The sequence below is a fragment of the Eurosta solidaginis genome, chromosome 3 (genome assembly GCF_040869045.1).
Source record: "Eurosta solidaginis isolate ZX-2024a chromosome 3, ASM4086904v1, whole genome shotgun sequence".
In the NCBI taxonomy this organism is placed as follows: Eukaryota; Metazoa; Arthropoda; class Insecta; order Diptera; family Tephritidae; genus Eurosta; species Eurosta solidaginis.
In genome coordinates, this window is record NC_090321.1 from 58,962,547 (window position 1) to 58,981,926 (window position 19,380).

At 33.0% G+C, this 19,380-nt stretch overlaps 1 protein-coding gene across 6 annotated transcripts in view; it reads left to right on the forward strand.

Annotated features, from left to right (window-relative positions):
* The window catches only part of Ip6k (Inositol hexakisphosphate kinase), a 281,451-nt gene that overhangs the window by 227,176 nt on the left and 34,895 nt on the right, over positions 1-19,380 (forward strand). For all 6 annotated transcript variants that reach the window (XM_067771873.1, XM_067771872.1, XM_067771869.1 and 3 more), the window contains 2 exons: positions 7,480-8,386; positions 14,783-14,909. In XM_067771873.1, the coding sequence (XP_067627974.1) occupies positions 7,628-8,386; positions 14,783-14,909 (886 nt within the window). In that variant the 5' untranslated portion in view covers positions 7,480-7,627. The remainder of the gene's footprint in view (positions 1-7,479; positions 8,387-14,782; positions 14,910-19,380) is intronic.

A 19,380-nucleotide genomic window follows, 5' to 3' on the forward strand; every position in this document is an offset into this window, starting at 1 on the left:
TAGAAATGAGAAAAACTGAATTAAGCATGAAAACAAATACCAGCAGGATAGCCTAGTGGTTAAAGGCAACTGCAGTTTCACCATGTGATTCACGGTTCGAATCCCGGTGAAACCTTTGATAACATTACAAAATTGCCTGATGATGATTACGTTGGCGGTTTTCGAAATGGTTCCATCGCAATATACCAGTAAATGTTTCTTTCTTTTCAGTTTCTCTTAGAAAAACATAATAATTGAAATTCAATTATTATAAGCAGGTGTTAAGCTCATGAATTCTTAAATATAAGTATAAACTGAACACACCATTAAACATACATGAATACGAGAATGTTTATAGCAGTGATTCCCAAAATTTTGTATGTGCATGGGCAAGGTGAAATAAACTTCAATTGCCATGTCTGAAGTTCCTTCATATTTATAAACGCAACATCTTGGTTGATTGTGGCGATGTTACTAGAATGCAAAAGCTTGTATGAAACATTTCATTGTGCCGCGCCCTTTAACATGTTTGAACAATAACAAGGGGGTGGCATTTTATATTTGTATATGTATTTAACTACCTTATTATATTGACCTACTTTCAAAACCTGGCCAATACGTCGAAGTGGCACGTCGAGCTATCACTTGCAGTTATTTTTGTGTCTCTGTTGTGAATCTAGCTAACAAAACTATCAGCCTACGAACTAACTAACCTGTTTGGGTATGTAGTTAAGCGTACACTTCGCGTCATTTGATCGGTCTCAGTAAAATTAGCTGGGGTTTTTTACATCTAAAGACGTTTACGCTTAAACTTTATATGGACTGCTAAACGCCAAAATTTATTTACTCCTGAAATTGCTACGCATAAAATTAGTACTACTAAATGTCAATACGCATTATACTCAGATTCAACTGAAATATGTGTCTATGTTTGACCTCTACACTAATTCTATGTATCACCTCTAAAAATGGTAGGATTCAGCTATACGTTATACACTTGGCCATCAGAGGTTTGTGTTTCCGCTTTTCGGTACACCCTGTGCTGTAGCTAGTTATTTAACCACTACCGCTAGATGGGTCCCCTAGTTTATCTAAACGAGGATAAGCGCTTTTTTTTACGCGCAAACGTAAACGTATACGCGTGTAAAGAAAAAAACACGACTATTTTCGGAATATTTTCCATCGTAGATGGTTTTCGAAAGTCGTCGGATGTTATTGTCAATCTGTGAATATTTACAAAAATTTGTATAAAAATCGGTATATCGAAAAATGCCACACACACTTTCGCAAAAACGCTTTCATGGGTGTCACACAAAACAAAATATAGTGTTGTAAAATTTAGTTGATAGTGAACAAGTGTAGCGAAGTATGCATAAACACATGTATATATGTTGACCTGGTTAGTTTCAGGTTTGAAAATATGCTTATATACATTACATTGGTACATACATACGTACGTCTGTATAAAATTTACAGGAGTCCTCAGAAAAGAAGTGTGATCCGTATATTTTTAAATATGGGCGTAATGAATATGTGCACTAACCTGGCAGAGTTGTTTTGAACGTTTTAAGGCACGACGCTTCACATTTTGAACAAAACTGTTAATTTTTACCTTTGATTTCTTTTTTGATGCCGTGAATATTATTATTTAAATTTTTTCGTTTTCGGCATTTCTCCAACAAATCGTTAAATTTTATTACTTAATTTAATTCTTTCTTTTAACAGTCTATCCTTCTTTGCCTCTTCGTACTTTTATTTGTACTACTTATTTACTTTACTTGATTTCTTATTTATTTTATTTTACTTTTTTGTACATAAATTTGTATTGTACGTTCAACAATCAAAGAAATTGTCGTCAGCCTTTTTTCCCCCTAATTTGATATTTCATCTTTCTCATTCATATGGGTTAATTTATATTTATCTGCATTCCAATTGTCATTTTAGGGCTTCCCCCAAATAAAGCGTTATCTTCACGAACAATTGTAATTTTTGCGTACTATGCCAGATTATTTCCACAGAAATGTGTTACTTAATATTTTTATTTATTTATTTTTTAGCGTTGCGTTAAGTTCATTATTACTACTATTATTTTAATTATTTAAATGAATTAAAAGAATGATATGAAGACCCTTGTAACCAATTGAGGTATGGGAAAAATAATAAGCAGTTTAGGCAAAGAACCCAAAAAAGTCTTCACCATATAAACTGTCATATGATTTACTTACGTTATTCTATTGGAGATTTCGAGTCCAATACTCAGCTCCCGAGAAGCTAGCTGATGAAAAAGTGAAATTCAGAAACATGTCCTAGTAACCATCGCCGTTTGTAAACTTTGTAATTTTTCTCTAATAAAAAAAAAAATAAAAAAAAAATGTACGACGCGATAACCTCCGAAGAGGCCGAGCTTCTCTTCCAATTTGCGTCGTGCTTCTTTTTTTAATGTTTCCTACAAATTGGCGGGTCAGGACCTACTTGTTTTATGCCGACTCCGAACGGCATCTGCAAGGCAGATGAGTTTTCACTGAGAGCTTATTATAGCAGAAATACACTCGGAGTGCTTGCCAAACACTTCCGAGGGGCCACCCCGCTTGGAAAAATGTTCTTTTAATTGAAAAAACTTGTTTCTAAAATTTTGATATGGCTTTTCCCGTGGCGTGAACCCAGGATCTTCTGTGTGGATGGCGGACCACGCTACCATCACACCACGACGGCCGCCTAATATGAATAACAAAAACAATTATATAAAGCAATATGAGCATGTCTCGCTACTTAAATACAGATAATAATATTGATATAATAGTGAACAGAGGAAGTGATGTTTATAAAAGCAATGCTATAAACCCAATGTTACTAAGCTCTTGGAGCGCGCCTATAATTATTCCATACAATTAGGATAGAATAAGTATGTACCTAAATGGCGAATAAAAGGAATAGCAACAAAAAAAGCAACGCTTAGAGACTAACAGGAAAGCGAGCAGCGGGTCATTCATGTGGCTGAGTGGATCAAGGTATCTATCTGCCTTTACACTAGTATAAAGTGTGAATGTTGCAGATTTCGAGTTCAATACTCAGCTCCCGAGAAGCTAGCTGATGAAAAAGTGAAATTCAGAAACATATCCTGTAACCATCGCTGTTTTTTAAGATTGTAATTTTTCCCTAGTATCAATAATTAAAATATTAACGCAAATAATTTTCAGCATCAATGTTTTCAATGGTCTTGTCATTTTGAAAATATTAGCAGCAAAAAGCTGTCTGTACGGCTGTGTTGTTTGAAAAGTGTTGATGAAGCTTAATTCATGGAACTTTGTGCATTTGAAAGGGTATAATTCGAGAAATAATTTTATTTGGGAATGATAATGCAAGTTAGCTTTATTATTACTTTATGCATATTTTAAATTTCCTTTTTACGACCCACATTCGCTTATGACTTGCATTTCAATTACGTAATATAAATATAAGCTGGCCATCTTAAATTTAATCTACTCATTAGCTCCATTGCACTAAAACTTTAATTAAATTATCATCATTAATTAAGTACTTCCACTAACGCGATAGTATTTCATGGTTTTCACAATTTCTAGCGATAAATTGTATCAATATTTGCAATCGTTTAACGCTAATGCACAAGTTCCATAGATTGCAATCCATTAAATGAGTACACACAAAAAAGCAAAACAGCAATCTTCAATTTAAAGAATTCCGAAAACGGGAAATAAATAAATTATTAACAAAACACAATGAAAATAGTTGTTGTGTTCAATAATGTAGGTACAATGGCCTTTTGGCTTATCTTAAATTTGAACTTTGTTGGTTATGTCAGTTAGATGATAAGAAAAGCTTTGAATAACCTTGAATAATTTTTGAACATATACATTTTCTCAGGTTTCAAAACTTTTTTTTTAAGAAATGTGTTAAGTAATCATAACCTGGCAAGATGCTTATTTTCGCATGTGGTTTGCAAGCTTTTGTGAGTTTACTTTTCGAATTCAAGGCAATTTGTATTTGCTTTTCAAACTGACTGTTTAAGCTTAGATTAACAATAACGGCTTAATTTGTTGTGCAGTTAGTAATTAAAAAACTGAGTTGTTAGGGTACGCTTACACAGCCACCGATAAACCGAAAAATTGCAACCGATTATCGGCCGGCAGCTTTTTTTCTTACATTTCACTTTTTCGCAAAAATACGCTTGCGTTTATGCTTTCATGTGCTTATCCCATAAATGGCGCCTGTTTTGGAACCAATTAATTAATCTATAAAAATCTATACTAAAACAAGTTTACACGTGCCCTAATCTACAATAAATCGTTAATAAATAATCTACGCGTTTCCATATGTTCCATTCTTGGGAACTATATTATTTTCTGTCAAGTTTACACTCTAGAGAGGGAATTTTTTCTATGAGAAAAAATAAGCATTTCTAAAATTTGTTCATAATTCCCGATTGTGGAAGGGAAAAGTTTATAAGGGAAATAGGGAATAGTTAATATAATTTGCGATTTAGAGTTAAGTACGTTATATGCAAACTATGTCTAATGCCAGGTTTTTCAGTGCGAGTTTAAATTCCAGTTAAAGTTGACTAGAGTTTAACCCTACCACTTCGGCCGCTTAAACTCAGATGAGCAGCAACATTTTTTTGTTATCGAACAAAGTGGCAAGGTTTAACTCTAGTCAAATTTAACTGAAAAATCGGACATAAAAGTTGAAACCGGTTCAAAACTAGCCAAAACGGTGGTATTTTAAAACTATAGGCGTCTGAACTGGTTACGAACGATTGGCAAAGTAATACATTATGCGACAATTGTCTCGGAAAATACATTGAAGAGTATGAGTTGAAAGCAGTAACCATGTATTACCTTACCTGAATCGCACTAGTTCCGAACCCACGCATTTAAAGACTATACTATTCGAATTCTGTCCCCTTGTAGTGCTTTTAACATTGTGATGTCGTAATGATACTTACCCCCCTTTGCAGACCTTAAGTGCGTGTTATGACCTAGATCAGTCGTAGGTGGTTCTGAGCTAGTCGCTGATTGATTGATTAATTTAAATCAAAAGTGGCCAGAAAATCTAAATATGGCGTAGCAGAGCAAGCAGTTAATTCTCGCTTGAAAGAATATTGGCCTTTACTTTATAATTCGAATCGATTGGCGATCTGATCAATTTCAAACTTCTACTATACACATCCCTTTATTATTATCTTTTTTTTTAATTTATTGCGTTGCTAATAAAAACTTTTATTTTTAATATAAATATGTAATTAGTTGAGAATTGCTTTTTAAAATTGTTTTTAAGTTTATGTCATTTGAGTCCTAGAATCAAAATACTTATATCATATGTCGGAAAGATGTGTTTTTTTAGTTGCTGCTGCTGAAAAACCCTCGAAAATTATTATAATCGACGCTAAATCTTTTCTCAAATACTGATGGTATTGCTATTTAAAGGAAATATCTAATTATCTCCAACTCTGCTAAATTGAAATGTTACTCATGCTATGAAGTCATCACTAAACAGAAATTTGTACACATTTTAGTATTAGAAATATAATATGCGCAGATACATTTGATGGAACAAAATGTTGTTTTTATGGCATTTAAATTTCTGGCATCTTACATCATTTTAGGCAACAATATTGCTCCGCACAAGAAATGGCGTGACTATTTATCAATTTATTTTTTCTTTTTGCTCTGAAATCCCTTTACGAATGCGCTGCCTTCGAAAAAATATACATTTAAGAGCTAATGAGTTTAATCCACGGAAATGTAAGTGCCATAGTTTCCGAAAGCAGTTAATATTTTTCTAGTTCAATCAGTTTTTTATTATAGAACACAAAGCTAACCATTTTTGATCACCGAAGTCATCTTCGCACGAACAAAACAACACTTCTACTATAAGCATTATGTTGGGTTTGCATGACGAAATTAACAACTGATTTAAAATTGAATGCCGGTTTCTCCTAAAAAAATATTGCTATGTGTGGGTTTCCGAGCCCACTGAGAGGCGTGCGTCTTCATTACATCAAATAATGGCCTCACTCTAAGCAAAATACAAGTATTATCCTCAAATTGAGCCATTTAGTAGAACTTTGGGTCAAGAGTTAGAATGTGAGATGGCAACAATTGTTCCCACCTTAAATTTTGCTACTAAAGCATATGAATGTATCAGATATGGTGTGAATACCTTGCATATTCTCTTTCTCGTTCATTCTGTGTTTACTATATTTCATGTTTTAGGTTCTCGCTTTCAGTGCGAGTTTAAACTTCAGTTAAAGTTGGCTAGAGTTCAACCTTGCCTGTTTAGTTCGATAACATACAATTTTGGTGCTCTCTTAGCTTAAGCGGCCGAAGCAGTTTTGTTTTTGTTTTGCCCTGAAGAATAGGCACAGATCCAAATTCACACTTTGAAAATAAAAAAAATTTCATAGTACTTCCATATGCCCCCACATATAAATTCGCTCATATGAAAGTGTCTGAATTTCATATGAAAATGCAAAGAAAGAGCACTTCCATATGAAGCCAAGGCACTTCATTATGATATTCAAATTTACACTTACAAACTGACAACAACAAATTTTTCAAAAATATTGTAGCACTGAGAAAACTTTTAATTCAAAATTTATTCATTAAGGGAACATCAAAATTCTTTAGACATTTAAAAAAATGTTTCGTCAATTTAAAAAAAAGTTTCAGTGTATATATAATTTTGTATATGTATTGTGATTTGCACTTCAATATACAAATTTTTAATTTAACCTTGGCCTGAATGTCCATTAGCTTCAGACATTATATTGATTCTGGGAATCGACATTACCTAGTGGGATGCCATTAATGGTTTGCTATTAATTTTGACTTTTATGTCAAAATGTATTCTGTTTCATTTTACCTTTCCATAAAATCCACATTGCTATGTATGTGATAAAACTTTACTAACGTGTAAATTTATCACTTTCAGTTATCTCTTATTGCACCTATGATGCGGGATATCTATGAGCCTGCAAATGTATGTTTCGATGTGCATAAAGTTTATAGTAGGTGCTGTATAGGACAAACTGTTATTGTAAAGACTTTAAAATTGTTTTTTTGTATTTATTGACAACTTATTATAGAAGAGCAGGGTATGAGGTGTACATGTGTATAGGAACGACATTTCATTGTAGTACGCTTGTATTGAGCAAAGGCCTTGGAAACTGGTAAATGCATTCATGTGTCAATGTGGTTGCATGTTGGTAGGCGTGGAGGTTGCAGCATGAGCTTACCTTGAACTGCCCTTTTTGTACCTAAGACTTGTACTGCTTTTGTAATTCTAATAACGCCTGAAGTCATGTTTGATAAAACACCCACAAACTTTGATAGCGTTTTTTTAACACTATACCTTTTCCGAACACTTCATTTTGGGGGGTTTTTTAATGTTACAAAATAAATTATTTATTAGTTGTTAATTGATTACATAACTTATGCTGTTATTAATAATAAATATTTTGTATCTTTGTTTTCATATTTCCAGATACAAATAAAAGTTGCATATCAAGGAGGAACTCGCTATAAGGGTATCAATAACCCTAAAACTTTTAATTTAAGATAAACTAACTTTCATCTTTGCTACGGTTGCCATTCGAGTAGCTGAAGCATAACACTATCTTACGCAGAGGGGAATGGTATATTTCTTGGGGGATTGGGGCATGGGAGATTCTGACTGTGCGTCATATCATCAGCATGTTCCTACAATACAACAAACAAGTTTGCATGCACACAACCATCATCAGCAGCAACAACAGCAGAACCAACATGTGCAGCAACAGCAAAATGAACAACAACAACTTGATTTGCAACTGCAATTGCAGCAACACCAACAACAACAACAAAATCTTACAGAAATCACACATACTATAGGCCAATTGTCACCTCTACAATTCGGCAGCTCTACAGCGGATGCTACTACACTGCTTAGTAACACTCTAACAGTCGTTCAACAGCAACATTTATTGACAAATTCACCGCAACACGTTGCAAATAGTTCATTGGTTACAGCTAATTTAGAACAGCTGTCTGTGAGTAGCCACTGTACGACACCCATTAAATCAGCAGTAATCGATAGTAGTGATAATAACGCTTATCAGCCGCTACAAGATCAACTGCATTATCAACAAGCGCAAAATACGCAAATTGCACAAGCACATCCTCTTGCTTCAGCAACAGCTGCTTTACATCAGTATTTGGGTCGTCAACGGTCTGACTCGTGTGCAGGTAATGTTGGTAGTTGTACGAATGCACCTTTGATACCGACTGTACGCGCGGAGTATGGAAATAACAACAATGGCAAAGGACCAGTGGCCACAAACCTGCAGCCTCAGTTAAGTAAGGATCTTTTGGAAAGTGAGGACGAAGTTGCACTGCAGCCGCTATCCAATCAAGTGAGTGTGTAAAAATTTCATATATGTGTAGATTGCTGAGCCAAATATCATCGTATCTCAGATGCGAATTCATACAAGTGAAAAATCTTTCTATTTCTGCATTGCCTTGCCTTCCTGTCAAATAATAGCTGACAGGGAAAATGGCTGTCGCGAATGGCCAGAGAATGGAAGAAAGCTTTGTTTTTTGCTCGCGGTTAGTAAATTGAAGCGCCATGAATTGTCTATATGTGTTTCAACCCAACATTTGTTTTAAATGTGCCAATATAAAAAGATACTACATACTAATATTCGTTTATAAAATCTAGTTAATAGTGAAAATATGAGCAGCCAGTCAAGCAAACATTTTTAAATATTGTAACGAATTTAGGGAAAATCCGCTTATTCCAAACCTGCTAACGTTCGAATCGCTAAACTGTTGAATAAATAACTCCAATATTCAATAATACAAAATGGTATTTATTAGTCTACTTTGAAAGTACTTCACAATAACACTTATACTTCACAACCAATAGCGTGCTTAAATTAAAACTGATCACTGATTCCTCAGCTTGCGCTGCTTTTTTACTCCCAGTTTTCTCGTTCATCCATTTCTCCTAAGGTCTAGTCATTTCGCGAAACTGTATTCCAGAACAATTGTATCCCTTGCTTGGTTATTAGCTATATACATGTATTTGTAGTTTATGTTTCTCTTATAGCCATATGCGGGTGTATGCGTGAGTACTACTTCGGCTGATGATTACATGTGTTTGCGAGTATCTCTTCGTTGCCTTGTACATATGTGTGTAATTGATGAATGATTTGTTTACGTACATACGAGTGGCTGCTTAATATCAGCTTAGTGATACTTATATTCGTCACAATATGTAAAAACTGCAATATACCAATGAAAAGCTTCATTGAGCAAATGATTTAAGTAATCGAACAGCGATTTAAAAGCTGATCCAAGCTGTTTGCTATTGTCAAGGAGGATAGAAATAATAAGAGGCGTCAGTTAATATATATTGTGATTGTATGAAAGAGGATGAATTGTTAAAACAAAAAACCAAAAAAACACCTCATGAAAATGTGTAGAAGCAATTTAAAATTACCCCGCAAGTGGGATATTACAAATGAATTTCGCAAAAAGTACGAACTGACGCATCTTGTTATTTCTATCCTCTTTGCTTTTGTGAACTTTTTTTTTCAAACATTCGCCACTGGATCAAATAAGCAGAAATAAACTAGAGTCATAAAGGAATGAGCAAACGTTTAATACATTTTGACGTGAGAAAAGCTCTGAAATAGATTGTTCCTTAACTTAATTTCCAGTTAGGCCTTTTTTTGAAAAATATTTTGAGATACAGCTTTTTCAGACGGGTAGTGCAGATAGGGTGACATTATACTCAGTAGCCAATATTTAAAAAAAACGCACATATAGAAAACACATACGCGTCTAGTTTCAAAGCATTAAATTTTAGTATTCCACAAAAAACAATTTATTATAAAAAACAAAATTAATAAATACAAAGCGCGAAAACTTCCGAAGAGATTTTGGGCCGAGATTCTCTTTCAATTTGCGTCTTGTTTCTTTTAATTTTTCCTACAAATTTGCAGTAGGTAACATATTTTACGCCGAATCCGCACGGCATCTGCAAGGCATATGTGTGAGCGTTCACTGAAGAACTTTTCATGGCAGTAATACACTCGGAGTGTTGCCCAAATCACTGCCTAGGGGCAACCCCGCTTAGAAAAACTTGTATTCTAATTGAAGAAAGTTGTTTCTTAATGTTTGATGTTTATTTGCCCGTAGCTCTAGCCCATCTTCGGTGTGGTGGGCGAGAACGTTACCACACCACACAACGGCGTACGCCAATTTTTAATAATGTCTTATAATTATTATCGACGTAAATAAACATAATGGCGTATAGTCATAGTCAAAATAAAACAGGTTTTAAATTTAGTTGCAGCTTTTTGACATATTTTCTATGAGCTATCTGTTAAAAAAGCTGCAACTGTGCGCCAATATTTTTAAGTTTTTGCGTCCAAGTAAGTGTCACGCACAACGTAAAATTTTCATATTTTAACAACAACAACCTGCTGAATTTAAAATTTTATTTCTTGAAAACAAATTTCCAATAATATTTACAATTGTCGAATATCATGGCGGAACTATACCAGGTGGCAGCACACGGGACCGCTGGTTTGTACTTTTTTATTTGATTTGATACATCAACTTCCGGCGCAGTACGATTTGACATTAGTCCATCGAATTTACAAAAATAAAGTACATGGAACTTTTATTTATGTTTTTAGATATGTCACCATGCTGCCACCTTGTATGGTTCCGCCATGATCGAATATTTAAACGCGTTGCTTCCTTATACATATGTATATCTCTTTGCATATGTGAATGTACTTTAAGGAATGCGCAATATTTAAGAATTCTCAACAAAACGAAAACATCTCGTTCATTCATTAATTCGAACTTTTGTGATATAAATATTTACGTACATATATATGCAATTTTTTTTAAAGAATAATGCAAATCTGCTGTAAATTTAAGAGAAAAATATGCGACCTTCTTATTAAAAAAAAAATGAAGAGATAATTAAGCAAGCTAGAAGTTTTACCAATAAACTCGTTTCTTGGGCGTGGATTTAATAATATTAGACACAAGAGGTTACAACCCCACCTAATAAACGTACGACGATTTTTAACAAACGAAAACCAACATTTGTCGCCCTAACCGAAATCAGCAGGTCTTGCGGCAAAACGTCAAACCGAAATGTCTCCCAGAACAAAAATTGGAGATCGAGTTAGCTTTCAAAGCAGTAAATTCAATTTCAGTCACCCTCATACAAGCATTGTGGATAAAACAAGTGTGATATCTTACCCGTCAACTGCCTGACAGGATGTTCAAGATGGCTCCTTTTTAGCATTCTGACAGCATGTTCAAAATGGCGGTGCATTGGGCTGGTTATCTTCAGCGGGTGATAGAGAGAGATACAGAATAAGACCACAATAGTCAATTAAAAATCAGGTGATCGGTTCTATTTGTAATTTTGACGTCTATGCAGAAGTTATCACACTTGTCTTATCCACAATGCATACAAGCTGTATGTGCATGAGCTATTTTTGACAGAAAACTGATACAGTGTTTTTGAAGTTTACTTCTATAGCGGCATGCATTTGAGAAAAACTGTAATGAAATTGGAAGACAACAACCATATGAATGTTGTTGTTGCGAAGCGACAACCACAGCACACTCATATAGCAAAAGCGGTAAGCGTGCGAATGAGCACGCAAAGGTCGCGGGTTCGACGCTGTCTACTGTTTCTAATTTTTTTTTTTTGTTTCTAATTTTTTTTTTTTTAAGTATAAAATCACCATTCTTTTATTTGAGAGTTTAAAACCACACTCCGGTGCCAGAGAGTTTAAAAGCTGATTATAAAATCACCGTTATAATATTATCACCATTATAATATTTCACAACTGGCAGTGCCAATAGACCGAAGAACTTCCTCTATACCATTAACATTCAATAAAACAGTTCTTGTAAAGCGAAACCATTTTCCTCTGGTATCTGCGTGTGCGATAACGATTCATAAGTCACAAGGCGGTACATTTGATGGGATCGTCTACCAGTATGATAAATCACATGCTCAACAGCTACTATACGTCGCATTATCACGAGTAAAATCGATCCAAGGGCTTCATCTTGCCTCAAAAAAAAAAAAAATGATAGAACATTTTATCACGGCCGGAGACCAACAGTATTCACAATTGAGTTGCGAGCTGAATTTGAATCGACTTGAAACAATTGAAAATGTATTATATGATTTTATAAATGCGAGAAATGGATTGTCATTATTCACTTTTAATTGCCAAAGCTTACGCGCCCATTTACAAGATATTTAACTAGACAGAATAGCATCATCGTCGGATTTTCTAATGCTTTCCGAGACGTGGATTGATAATGATACGTTTTTAGACATTCCCAATTTCGATAAAGTAATCCAATTTAAAATACCATATACAAGAGCTGGTGGGGTTGCAATCTACCATAACACACATGACCGGGGTAGTGTTGTTACTCCACAAACAACACTCAACGCAAAACAATTGGAATCAATGTCCGTTCAGATTTCTGAGGTGGGAGAAATATGTGCTTGTGAGAGTACATTACAATTGTAATTGTAGCAATTTATATTTCTCCCAATAAAGCAATAACTAAAATTATTGAATTCATCCACGAGGGTTTAATAAAATATACCACAAAAGACTACCACAAAATGCCGATGATTTTAAGTGGAGATTTCAATGTAAATTTTGCCTCGGATACATCGATCTCATTAATTGAATTTCTCGCCACCAAATTTAATTTAAAGCTTTGCAGCAGTCGCACTGAATCTACAACGCGATCAAAAACAGCAATTGACGCCGTGTTTCAAAGGAACATTGATCAAATCGAAACTAAGACATATGTGTCATATTTTAATTATCATAAGCCACTTGTATCTTTTGTAGAAATTTGATTAATAATAATAAAATTAAAAGTCTAAAAATAGTTTAATTTAAAGAAGGTTACACTTTAGAATTACCGATATCTGTCAACAAACAGATTTTCAGAGTATAAAATCACCATTCATTTATTTCAGAGTTTTTAGAGTATTGTTACGCATATTAGCAAAACTAAGGAGTGCTCTGCCGTCTCTAAGCCGATGCTAAGCAGTGACGTGAATGCGCGAATCTAGCGAGCAATAGCAGTATTATTTTGAAAGTCAGTTTCCTTTATGCTATCAGTTAGGCCATTTTTCCATTATTCAATATTGGAGTTATTTATTCAACAGTTTAGCGATACGAACCTAGCAAAAGGGCAAATAAGAGGATTTGCAGAAAATTTGTTACAGTATAAAATCACCATTCCTTTATTTCAGAGTTTATAATTCAACATCACAACACTCATATAGCAGCTAGTGATGCTTTGTATGTACATATATGTGTGTGTGGAATTTTACGAAAACACCACACTCATATAGCAAAAGCACCATACTCATATAGCAAAAGCACCATACACAATCTTAAGTACGGTATTTGACATAAAAGTGAAAACGTCTGTATGGCACATGTGGTAAGCGTGCGAATGAGCACGCAAAGGTCACGGTTTCGAGGCTGGCTACTTTTTCTAATTTTTTTTTCATATAATTTCTTTTTTTATCTTTAATATATGTTTTTTTTAATCATTTAATGCGAAACGTCACTTACATCATAATTGCATTTGATTTGTCTTTGTAATGGAAGTTATTACGGTTGTGATATTTTGTGAGAAATAGAATTACCTGTAAACAAATGAATTTTCATAATTTTGTTGGTTACGTTTAGGGACCGATATGCCGAAAGATAACAACGGGGCTCGTGATAGACGGCGAAATGCTAAATTAAAGAAGTAAACTTCCCCTGGATGTGCACCGCACACACTTATTTTTTTTTATTAGGTTGGGGTTTTATGCGAAACTCGGTAGGCGCATGGTAAACTACAACACACCTATGGGAGTCAGAATCTTTGTAGGATCTTAATTTGCAGATCACCGGCAACCTTCTTTCGATTATATAAAGTTTGCGCTTAATAGCACTGTGAGTTCATAAAACATTTGCTCAGTAGTGTTTTTGAAAAAATTTTGTAAACGGCTGTTATGTTGCGCTATTTACATATTTGAAAATGGTTGCTTAACTGGCTGCTCATATTTTCTCTATTAAATTTATTAAACGGTTTTATTTAGCTTGACTTGACAGACCGGCCGGCCGATACGAATTTTGTAATTAAAATTTATGTAACTTCCCGATAAGCTACAATCTTGAAACTTGGAATATAGTTCAGGACCCGGTGACAATGCAATAATAAGAAAAAAATAGGTGGCGCATGGATCGAAATATTTCAAAAAATCGTATTTGTGGTCCGATTTGGCTCATATTTGGAACACATAATACGTACATAAATAGAAAGCGACCGATGAAAAAAATCGCCGCTAGGTGTCGCAGGTATCGAGATATTGAAAAAAACGTATTTGTGCTCCGATTAGGCTCATATTTGGAAAACATATGACATACAGAAATAGAAACCACTTTAGTAAAAATAAAATAAATAAAAAATTTTAAGTTAAACGGTTTAATTGAAAGCAGTACTTACATTAAGTAATAATAATACTAAAAGATAGAAAATAATTAGGTAGGTCCTAGGGCGTTGATCAGAAAAATAAAGCTTATTTGACAGGTATGTAGGGTATGGCAATGGAGGAATAAAAAGATTCTTCACTTGTAGGCACACACAACGGTTAATAGAAAAACGGAAATGTGTACAAAAATTTAAGCAATCATTAATTTAGACACTAATTGTTCGTTTGTTTTTCTTTATTTCAGGTTGGAGGTCATACCCGCCTTTTATTGCTGAATCAATCGACTGTCATAAAACCATTGAATTTGCGTGAATTGGACTTTTATCAAAACATTCCGTACGATGTACAGAAGTTTGTGCCCAAATATAAAGGTAAGCAGACGGCCATTTATTAGTTGAATATACAAAATAAGCGAAAGCAAGAAAAGTAAGAAAAAATTTAAGTATATATTTAAGCATATTTTCACCACATTTTCAAAATACATGCATTTACATAAACCATTTGCTAGTTGGTCATATCGTAAAATAAGTAAAAATCTAATTGAATAACTCAAAAAATTTTACATGTACAGTTATATACGAAAGTGTTGTCAAAATACTAATAGATACTAAAAGTTAAAAGAAGAATGCATTTTACCAGTTAGCGCAATTTTAATTAAAGAAATTAATAAGCAGTTCCACTTTTACAAATAGTAAATCTTTACTTGTCTACTTAGCAAATTTAATTTGCTTATCTTATAATATCATTTACATTTACATCATTATGTTTTGATTAAACACGTATGTTTGTGTGCTTGAGTAAACTTCTTTCAGCTTTTCATATCAAGTACATACATGTCCAGTACTGTCTTCAATACCCAGTACATACTTAAAATTGCCAATTAAAAACAATAAATATATTAAAAACAAAAAGCAAATTAAAGTCAATAAATAACTCTTCGCTCATCTTTCCGTCTACGTATTTATATTTTGGAGCTTTTCTGTTCTCTTTAGCTAACTTTAAGTATAAAAAAATAATAGATGTTTTATGTTTAAAGTACTATCAATACATATAAAAATTATTCTAGTAATTAATTAGTCTATATCTGAATTTATATGTGGTATGTTTACTTTAAGTAGTAATATAAAGCCGTGATACTTGTATTCCATATTTTTAGGTTATCCGAAAATATTTATTTAAAAAGTGTAAGATTATAACAGAAATTTTCTGAAATAAAACAAAAGAAATTGTTTGAGAGAAGTATAATTTTTCCCATTTCAAACCAACTTTTCGCTTATTCAATCTATAGAGAAATGCCTCTAATGTAATACTATACTTATATTTTTTTAAATTCTGTTTAAATTCCAAATTTTAAGGCACTGATAAGGGGTATTTTCGAAACAAGTTATTCAAAATTGTAAAATTCACAGGGTTTATGGCGAATCTTTAAAACAATGAATAAATTTTTACCTTACATAAGAATGAATTCAATTCATTGTTTTTAAATACCTTTGTATAAAATGTGTAATTTACCAAACTAAAGTCACTTCTGTGTCTCTTCTGCGTAATTTACTATCCTAATAATTTTGTATATTAGAGTGACTTATCTCATTTGAAGTTGTTTCCCACTGAATTGTGTCAAACAAACTTGTGGATGCCGTTCTCAATTAAGTGCCACGGGAACATCACATAATATGGTAGAGCAACAACAGCAACGAAAAGCGAAGCAATACGGTAAAACGTTGTAGTTAATTCTCGTAGGCACCAGCCGTTAGCAGCATTGTGAATGATAACAAGAGTGATATCTTATCTGTCAACTGCCTGACAGGATGTTTAATATGGCTACTTTTTAGCATTTTGACAGGGTGTTCAATATGGCGGCGCCTATCTTCAGTGGGCGATAGAAAGAGATACAGAATGAGACAGCGATAAGTCAATTACAAATCAGGTGATCCAATCACTTTGAAATTTTGACGTCTATGCAGAAGATATCACACTTAGTTATCATTCACAATGGTTGGCAGTTTCACACAAAAAGAAATATGGAAATTTATGTATATTAGGGTGGTCATTTTTTCGGTTTTAAAAAATGGGACCCGTATATTTTTTTTGTTTATAAGGTTTTTAGAGGTCGAGACCGACGGTTAAACATTTATAAAAATCATTGTAATGATAAATTGATAAAACAGGACAAACAACGGAAACTAAATTTTTAATGTAATTTTTCCAAAGCGTCTGATTATAACCTTAAAGATTATCTGCATATGTCAACCTATAGCTTTAGATTTATTAAATCTCATGTTTTAACCTGCTCTGTCTCACTGTAGTTTTATTTGACGTTTTATTTTTTCGTATTGAAAAAATTATGAAGTGGGACCACGTGCACAGTTTAAATTTTTTTAAAGGTTTTCAGCCACCAAAAAAATTTATATTTTTGATTAAACACATATATTTTCACATGTTTTACAAAGCAAAAAAATATCTTCGGTACAATGCCAAAGTCACGAATGTGCCATTTCTGTTTTAACGAAATATTATATATGTCAAATTTTGCAAAGCCAAAAGCGAATGTGCATTTTTTGAAAAAAAAATTTTTTTTTAATTAACATTTTTCAATTAACCTTTCTTAGTGGTTTACAAAAGTAAACTTTCCAATTATGGTTGAAAAATACAAAATTAAATCTATATTTTTAACAATGTATGAAACGCGTTTTTCTCAAAACATCAAATATGCACATTCGTGACTTTGGCATTGGACCGACGATATCTGAATATTCTGTTTTGATACATTTCTTATTTTACTAACATTTGAGAATAAAACTTTAAACTTGAAAATCCTTAAAAAAAATCTGACATACATGAATTTAAAAACTGTTCTTCCTAAAGCATATATGACACTAGTTTATTTTTGCTTGGATTCCAAGCTAAAAAAACTGACGAAACTTTATCGGAACTTCAAAACACAAAAACAATTTCTATCATGAAAAAGCGAGACCACTATTCCCCCCAAAAATAGTGAGTTTGAAATGTTTTTGTTTATGTTTTCCATTTTATTTTTACATTAACACTTTTAACAATAAAAACAATGCAAATAACAAGCGAAAATTATTTCGGTATCTAATGGTTCACTTTTTTCACATGAAAGTTGATTTTAATTGTGTTTTTATGCACCAAATTTTCAAACTAAAAACAAAATTTTCATTTGTCAGAAAAAACGACCGAATGTCAAAAAAACCTATCGAAATAGAAACTGGCTCGTTTGTTTTTAATGAACTAGGTTGTATTTTTCTTGTATTTCGTTAGTTTTTTGAAATATAGTTTACACACTTACACCAGTGCTGAAGCCGTATTAGGAGGGAGTGCGACAAATAATTGAAGATAAAATACAAGAAAATAAAGTAGTGTCATATAGGTATAAGAATATTTTGTTATCAAAAAACTAAATGACATATGAATTGTAGGTTGCCATATCTGAAATACTGGTAATGATTGAACACATGATTGAAGATTTAACTTAAATCTTCTGCGTATCGAGATTTAATTTTGTATTATAAAACTTGTAAGATTTAACGTTAAATTCTTTCAGATTCCTAAATCTCGAATAAAGCTTTAATTTGAGATATGCTATAAGCCATTTTGGGACAAAAAAATCATTGAACTTTACTATAAAAGGTAAAATAGTAAATAGTACAGAAAAAGGGCCATGCACCATACAAAATTCAATCCTCGTTAGCGACCTCTAAACATTCTTTAAAAATATTCTGAAAAATACTGAAATAGTTTCTCAGGAGAGAGAGCCAATTGAGGTGGTGCCCTGCCAAAAAAAAAATTTACGCCCATATAATAAGGACCACCCTAATGTATATGTATATCCCTTATTGCACCTTTAATTCATATTTTAATTAAACTAAACCAACATTCCTTTTTCCATATCGAGAATTCAAACTGCACCTTTGCATGTAAACACAAAGTAAGCGATCACTATCGTTCTAAAAATTCACTGCTATACAGAAATCGCTATCAGCGCTTTCACTGATAGTCGAAAATAGCCGTGGCGCCCATCTCTAGTTCATGCAGGCGTGTCAGTGGCAACAAAATCTTATGAATAAAAGGTATCGAAAAATCGATACTCAAGTGCGTTAATTAACAAGTGCTCACACTATTGTGGTTATATGTAAACTCTGCCGATGTATGTAAGTAAGGTTGACGATTTTTATATAAAACTACAATTTACATGAAAATATAAAGGAAGTAAATGGGCTATAAATCCTGTGTATTAACTCAATATGCATGCTGAACATTTTCGTAAAGTCTGTAAATCGTGCAATTACAATTTTATAAAAAATTGTTTGATGCCAATTAGCATAAAATTGTTTTTGTATTTCTATTTACAGATCTAATGTATTTGTACGTGCATACATGTAAAAAATATCTGTAAATTTAGTTGGGTACAGGTTTATTAAATTTTGAGCTGTAAAGCGAAATTAGTTTTTGTTCAAAAAGGTGCAAGGGTAAGTGAAAGTTTACTAAAAATGAGAACAAGAACAAGAAAACCTATTTCTACATATTAAGTATTTATGTATGACATTGTGTGTACATTTATAGATTAGTCAGTGTATTTACGAGTATAAGAGTAGAAAAGCTTATTTTAAATATAAAAAAAATGAGACCAATGAAATTAGAAAAAATTAATAAAACGCAATCAATTGTTTACCCACACAATTTGTGGTTTAAATTAATTATCATTTTAAATAAGTTTTCAACTCTTATAACACTTATGTATGTAGTTTCTATTCACATTACTTTTATCACCTTTCAACATCTACCTATTCTATTATTATGAAATCCTTGTGTGCTGGCGAA